The sequence below is a fragment of the Sardina pilchardus genome, chromosome 5, assembly GCF_963854185.1.
Source record: "Sardina pilchardus chromosome 5, fSarPil1.1, whole genome shotgun sequence".
NCBI classification, from domain to species: domain Eukaryota; kingdom Metazoa; phylum Chordata; class Actinopteri; order Clupeiformes; family Clupeidae; genus Sardina; species Sardina pilchardus.
The window spans coordinates 32,754,286-32,762,361 of NC_084998.1; the positions used below are offsets into that span (position 1 = coordinate 32,754,286).

The 8,076-nt window shown below is 41.9% G+C and overlaps 1 protein-coding gene across 1 annotated transcript; it reads left to right on the plus strand.

The window, feature by feature from the left end:
• Positions 1 to 696: 696 nt before the first annotated feature.
• Positions 697 to 5,596, plus strand: rab38b (RAB38b, member of RAS oncogene family). Its single transcript, XM_062535761.1, has 3 exons — positions 697 to 941; positions 2,528 to 2,808; positions 4,172 to 5,596. The coding sequence occupies exons 1-3, from the start codon at positions 707 to 709 to the stop codon at positions 4,322 to 4,324; spliced, it is 669 nt and encodes a 222-aa protein (XP_062391745.1). The 5' UTR covers positions 697 to 706; the 3' UTR covers positions 4,325 to 5,596.
• Positions 5,597 to 8,076: the final 2,480 nt, after the last annotated feature.

Sequence of the window (8,076 nt, forward strand, 5' to 3'; positions counted from 1 at the left end):
ACTTGATATTTATGATGTCTTCATGTCTTTTATGTGAATTTCATATCTATTATGACATGAATGGCTGTTTATAATGAAGATACTTTGTTTAGCTTTGTAAATTTACAGATCTGTAATGTGCTATATTTGATTACTTAAGCATTTTCTCCTGAAGCTTACTATGATGTTTCAAGACATGTTGTGTTATGACTCTGGTGAATACTTGAATGTTATTAAAAGGCTATGGTTAAATGTAAACAGTGAATTATGTGAATATTAATATCAAGTATAGATCATTTACATCTGATCTGGGAATCCTTGTGTAAATCTTGGGGTGAGATTTACTGAAAGACATTACTAGCACTTTATTGTACATGCTCTTTTATTAAGATATGGGCATGTGAACGTATTTAATATATTGAAAGCAAGTTTCTATCTCTCTATATATATCTGTGTATGTAGGCCACTTGTGTGGCTGCGTTGCAAGTAGTAGAAGTCGTGAGGTGTAGGCTAGTGAGTGTTATACCACATAACCCAAAACTGTACGGCTTCCCCGCAAACCCTTCAACCCTCTCCTCCTTTTCACAGACACAAGTGAAGACCGTGGCGCTCACGAGCTTTGCTTCTCAGAAAAGTCTAGTCACAAGTTTACTCCAGGGCGTTCCTATATCATGGGGTCAAGAACGCAGCACCCTCTCCCATCATTTCTCATCGCTGTGTGCGGGGCATGACAAACCATCGTGGTTCACCGGCGCTGGGCACAATGCAGAATAACTTGAAGGAACATTTGTACAAAATACTCGTTATCGGTGACCTGGGAGTGGGGAAGACGAGTATCATAAAGCGATATGTTCATCAAACATACTCTACTAACTACAGAGCGACAATTGGGGTGGATTTTGCACTAAAAGTTCTCAATTGGGATTCGGAGACGGTACGATTACAGCTATGGGATATAGCAGGTAGGCCAACCTATAATTTATTGTTTGCCGACTGTTAGTTGTTTAGGCTACATGTCATTTTAAGCCAACATAATAAAGCGGAAATTGCTGTCACTTTCAAAGTAGCCTATCTGAACGTATTTAACATGTAGCATGGGTTATGATCTCAATAATAGGCTATAGCTATATCCTAGAATATTTAATTTATTTATATGTAAACGAAGAATAAGTCGACATTTGTCAACCTGTTATTCGTGTTATATTCAGTCACACAATCAGAATTCGTATGACAATAGCCTACTCTGTTTTACAAATCTGTTGTGTTAATTGGTGGTTATAACCGCTGGGCTTGAATTCTTTTCAAGAGGTTCTCACGTGCTAGGCAAGACGTCAGCCGTGCGTGAGTGTGTGTGTGTGTGTGTGTGTGTGTGTGTGTGTGTGTGTGTGTGTGTGTGTGTGTGTGTGCGCGCGCGCGTGCGCGCGTGCGTGTGTCTTTAAAGAATAACTCATTTCCTACCCCCGCTCGGAAGGTATGCGTGTAATCATATGAGAACTGGTCTCATGTGAGTAAGATTTAGAAACAAGTCACAGGAGAGCCATTATGGGTGAGGGCCAGTAAACAAACCTAGCTTGGAGACGAATGTGCCCATTCGCACTCACTGACCGTTTTGTGCTGATCAGTCCATCTTGTAGCCTACACACACAGGTCCCACTTCTTCTTAGCCTTAATTGGCAAATAGTGTCTACATTAAGTTTGATGACAGCTTTGGGACGAGCAGACCTAGAGATTATCAAGATGCAATGTTCTCAGTGGGTTATGGTTGTTTGCGTTAACAAATTAAATCCCCCACCATATTGAAACAGGCACTTCTTGAAGACTTTTTGGAGCAGCCTAAGGCATTTATAGGTTTTGTTTTCTTTAAGGAAAAGAATGCGAGATTTGTTAGACTGGAAAAGTTATTGGGTCAAGCCCGTGGTCTCCAAATCTCTTGCACCCAGAGAGCCATATGAGGGCAAAGCTTAATAATGTAATCTCACTTGACTGACCCCAGTGCTGAGTTATGTCTGAATTCTGTAGGATCGGCCTGGACTCACAATGAGTGCTCCACATTCAAGACTTTCTTATTTATTATCTGCATCCATGGAAATAAGTTACATATACATATTTGGAATTGTTCTGTGGAGAAAAAATGGCTATATGAGGGAAGGAACAGAGAGGGCTGAAGATGCTTGAGCATCCTGGAGTGCCTAGGAGACTAGAAATGACTGATGCTATTGAATTAGCAAATTGTCCAAGGAGGCTTTGTTTACGTATTCTATTCTGTTCAGCTTTCTTCTCACCCCCACAACCCAGCCACCGACACAAACAAACATACATGAATATGAATAAACACATAAACAGACAAGCACACAAAAAAAGTACGATTCCACCAGCCATGAAAAAAAAAACAGGCCCAGGAAGGAACATGCCCATGAATTCTCCATTCATAGCTGCAGATAATATGGTTCAGTTTGAGTCTGAAATGGTTACTTCTTCATCAACTTAATATGAGTGAGAACTTGTTGTTATTGACATTGGTCCTTTTGTATCGCTGTTGTGCTGTAAGGCCAGGAGCGGTTCGGGAACATGACGCGGGTGTACTACAGAGAGGCCATGGGTGCCTTCATCGTCTTCGACGTTACCAGGCCGACGACGTTCGAGGCGGTCACCAAGTGGAAGGAGGACCTGGACTCGAAGCTGACGCTGGCCAACGGACAAAGCATCGCCACGGTTCTGCTGGCCAACAAGTGTGACCAGGGCAAGGACGTCCTCAACAACAATGGCATCAAGATGGAGCAGTTCTGCAAAGAGAACGGCTTCGTCGGCTGGTTCGAGACCTCAGCAAAGGTAGGCCTCTGGACAGACACCACACACACTTCCATGTCCACACACGTCCACGTGAGACGCTGAAATCTGTGATGGAGATCACAGATGTCGTCCTTAGATAAAGCAGACTAGTTTGATTCAGCTGGAAGCCTGTGTCCTCTTGGTAAACAGTGCCTCGAGGCACAGTTTAAATGGCAGAGTCACATGAGATGCAGTCAGTAGAGGTCTCTACAGCCTCTCTCTGAATAGCATTTTGTGTGAGTGAGCATTATAGTCTGCCCAATTCCACCAACACATAAAACGTATTAAGAGACATAACAGTGAATTCTCTCATTTCTGGTGGAAGTGTATTTTCTAGACCAGACTCAGTACCTCAGTCGGGGACAGAGATATGCATTGCATAATGGGATGGTGAGCTCATTTGCAGGAGAAAGGACTAACACCACTGCTTATCACTGCAATTTGTGATACCTCCCTGCTAGTCCACAACAATTATTGTTGCATTGTGTGGAATGAGAGCAGTAATATTGTAAAGGGAGAACATTCTGCTCTGGAATAACTGTAGATATGCATTTATAGAGCATTTGAGGTCAACCAGAAGATAATTTTTAAGAGTGCCATGAAAGATTGAAGCAACTAGTGCAAATTTCATTGTCTGTTCAGATGGCTTCAGTGACAGCAGTAGGCCTATGCAGAACATTCAGAGTAATTTTATTCAAAGTTGTTCTAGAGACAATCTAATTCATACCGCCAATCAGGTTGTTTGATTGATTTTGTGACAACTGAATGTTCAATCATTCAATCAATCGTTCAATCAAAACAATCATTCTTGAATTGTTTGTTAGTGTATTGTATATACTTTTGTTGAATTCTTTGGACAACACTGTCTGCTAGAGCATACGGCCATTTTGTTTCATTCTGTCAATTAGATTGTGTAGACTCACATCTGAAGGTTTTTGATTGATAAATTATAACTGACAAGTTTATAAGGACAATTCTTTGCGCTGAAGTAGTTTGAAAAGTACCAAGTTTTATCGTGACATTTTAGGGTAATGGGTGCATCAAAACTAAAATGCATCAAAGTGCATCAAAATTAAAATCACTAAAACGCTAAAGTTACCATTGTTAAGTTAATGTTAGAATAACTCAATGTAGAAATGGCCCTTTTCATCAACCACGACGACGTTGCACAGAATATACCACAATACAGGGAATTCTGGGCACATGTCGGCTATGTCAGAGACTGTATTTTAAGTGTTGCATCAAAATGAGATTGATTGCCTTAATGAGATGTCTCCTTGATATCTGTCTTTACACTTGACTTTACCTGTTCATTACATCACCCTCACCCTCACCCATTTTCTTTTGTCTTTTCTCTCTACAGGAAAACGTCAACATCAATGAAGCCGCCAACTTCCTGGTGAAGCACATCATCGCCAGCGAGAACGACATCCTGAAGTCCGTGGTTCCAGACACCATCTCCCCACAGCTCGGCTCCTCCAAAGAGGTCAGCTGCTCCTCCTGCTTCAAGTCCTAAGGGAGGCGCAGCATCTTTGGAAAGCGGCTCGATGGGGAAGGCTGCACGTCATTGTTTCGAGGAGCTCACAGAAACATCGCAGTCACGAGTCTTACTCCTTCCACTACTAAATGTCCCCCAAGCCAGCCTCCAGCTCAAGCCTGCCCATGGACACTCTCTCCAGGAGGTGTTGTTTCGCATTGTGTTAGAAACAGATCTTGGTTGTGTTTTTATCTTATTGAGCCAAACTCGTAATAATAACAAGCGTGAGATTATGGACAGTGTTACCGAACATGTTATGGTTTGAACACCTCAGTGTTGTAAACGTTTTTTAATACCAATGTCAAGCTTGTATGAATCATGTCGCACAAATAGGAAGACGTGGCGTGTTTATTTTGTTTTTCTCCCCGAACGTACAGAAGGTGGAATGGTTGAGTTTAAATCTCATACGTATGTGTCAACCCTCAGAGGCATACTATGGCATGGCTCTCCACAACATAGAATAGAGCTCAATGTCTTCTAGGCATGTTCCAGCCCCACAGAGCTCTTCAGCCGCTGTATTTATCAAACCACTGGAATACTACAGTTCTCCCACTAACTGGTTCTTTTATATTTTATTTTATACGACAGAAAGCAGACGGACAGGCAGACACAAAGATAGGTTAGTGGATAGGTATGTAGATAGACAGATTAATAATATATATAAAATTAGGATTGTTGCGCATGGAATTGCACATCATTGTCATGTTGGTCAACAAATACTGATTAAATGTGCCGTTTGCAGTTTTGGTCATCTGAAAGGCCTCTGGAGCTACCATAGTGGAAAAACCCAGCAAGAATGTGTCACAATATGAATCTACTGAAGAAATATTGTCATAAAGGACCAAATATCTTTTCACTGCTCATTTAGAATTGTAGTTTTAGAGGCATTTTCTTTTTTAAATCTTTGGACAAATGCAACCGTAAACTGCACCAGTAGTGTTTTTAGAATTTAGAAACGATCCTGATGGCATAGCAAACCTGAAGGCATGTCTTGCGCAGGCATCATATCTAGTTGTGGTGGTACGGTAATGAGATATCTCCTACATTTAGGCTTAATCAATTTAAATGGACTGCCTTGGCTGATATGACATGTCAAACTCCATCACCTTTCTTATTTGTATGTGGTATCGTTTGTATTGCTCCTAATGTGTTTTTACATGTAAGGTTCTGTGCAATAAAACAGGTAACTGACTCCTACTCTGAGCTGAGCCTGAGAAAACTGCCGTTGGACACAACTGCAACCCACACCCACCGATGCTTCAACCGACTCTTTTTCTGGGTTTTTTTCTGTTCTCTCTCCAGCCTCCTTTTGAAAGTGCTCTTTTGCATCCTTTCTTCCGTGTCAATGTGCTGTTGGCAGTGCTGTGATTCATGCCGCCTGACTCACTGACTTTATATAAATCTCCTGTGGACCTCTGTATCACAGTAGTTTCGTTATTGAAAGCCTCGAAAGCTAGTGATCCTCTCTCTGTGTGTTTCAGTCAGAAGTGGCTGGAGCCAGATCTTTTAAAGGTTGTTTAGTTTTCTTTTAGACAAAATGTCTTTAAAAGCAACAATTTCCTGTACTAACTTGACATTTAACTCACAAAGCTCATATGAAAAAAAGCATATCTAGTGTGATACAAATAGCCATGTCCCTCTAAATGTAGCATTTGAGTGACTTGAGTCACTTTATCAAAACATTGATGATTCCCTCAGACTCAAAGGGTGAAGGACCAGTCAGCAACGAGGGGGGGCGGCGCAATACTTTCCACGTGGAAAATATGGTAAACAATAGTAGCAATGCCTGCAATTACAGTATAAAGCAAACATGTAGTGGGATGAATGTGTATACATTTATGTACGGCAAAGGTAGGCCTACATTTCTTTCCTGACTGTCGATTCAGTTTATTTCCAGTTTGTAAAGGTTAAGCTAAATAAGAAGTAATGTTCGGAATCCGTGAAGAATGTGATTGGTTAGGCTGAACCATTGATTTCAAAGTTAATGCAAAGTCTACACCCCTTACGATACTATTGGAAACATTTCCCAATTATGAGAGACCAGGCTCTAAAACAAAGTAGGAGTGTGGTATAACCAGGCAAGAGTCATTCAAGAATAAACAAAACATTGGCCTATTTAGTGAATAAAGATATAGAAAGGAAGTAAAAAGCTAATATTTCATACATTTGATTAGCAATGCTTTTTACCCCTGCTACTTGGAACTGCTGATTTAGGGTGAGAATTATTTATTTTATGTAGCACATTGTTTTTAACGCTCACCAACTTCATGTGCTATTCAGAGATGTAGACTTCTCCTGAGGCACCATAGCCCGACAGTGATGTAGGCTTTAGCCTTTTTGTATTCCACAGCCTTTGTAACACGTCGCCTGTCAGATGCTTGTTAGAAAAAGGGTCAGAAGAAGAGAGAGAGAGATGAAAGATGCAAAACAGGTACTGTTGTGCACTCTGATTTTGGATGCCCCCCCCCCCCCCCCCTCCTAAGCGGTTAGTGTGTGTGTGTGTGTGTGTGTGTGTGTGTGTGTGTGAGTGTGTAATTTACTTGAAGTGAAATTTAGCCATCAATTTCGGGCTTATTAATCACAAGCACATTTAGATCAAGTGCATGGCTGTTATGGCACGATAGCCCGCTTCTCAGCATGTTGTGGTTTATTTTTTTATTTTTTCCCCATCACAGATAGAGGGGTTCCAATTCACTCCAGTTCTGCTGTTATCACCATGACAACAGACCCTCATTAATATGGCCTGTTTGGCAAGGGGAGTTTTTGTGGGCCACTTTTCAAACCTTTTTTTTTTTTTCATTTTTCCTCCACACACACACACGCGCGCGCGTGCGTGCGTGCACACCCGCACACACATGCACACACACACACACACACACACACACACACACACACACACACACACACACACAAACCCTCCTCCCTTTGCTTTCCAAGACTCTGCTGAGGCATGAAATAAAACCCTGATGAAGGATTTTAATCGGAGTCCTTAAAGGTGTTAAAGAGAGTAATAAACGTCTGCGGAGTTTAAATCTCACCATGTGGTCTTTAACAGCCTGTTATTTTGATGGCACACAATGGATTTGAAGCACTTAAAAAATTGAACAAGGCAGCGTAGGCATATACAGTATGCTATTGCCATTTACAATACAATGGCACATTCAGTGGACATTTTTATCTCTTATACGTATGCTATAGGAGGGATATGTATTTTACATATACTGTACATCCAGTGTGTTCAGGGAGCAGAACCCATAAACCTGCTGCTAATAACACCTGTCTCTTTTCACCACTTGTGCTCCTGGGGCACTCTCTCACACACACACACATAATCAAACACACACACACACACACACACACACACACACACACTCACACCCTAATCACACACACACACACACACACACACACACACACACACACACACACACATAATCACACACACACACACACACACACACACACACACACACTCTCTCACACTCACACATATCACATGGGCTTCAACAACCTGTTAGGCGTGGCTGGCACGCAGAGGTTTTGTAAGAGCTCTGATTTGGACTGCAGCCACCACCATGGAGGGAGGGGAGAGAGAGAGAGAGAGGGCGCTGTTATCTGAGGCCTTTTGGCCATTTTCTAGGGATTCTAATGGCTTCCGAAGCTCCCACCAGCTGATGACCCTTAGTGGCAGATTGCGGCTGACCTGGCACAAAGCTGACTCGCCACACGCT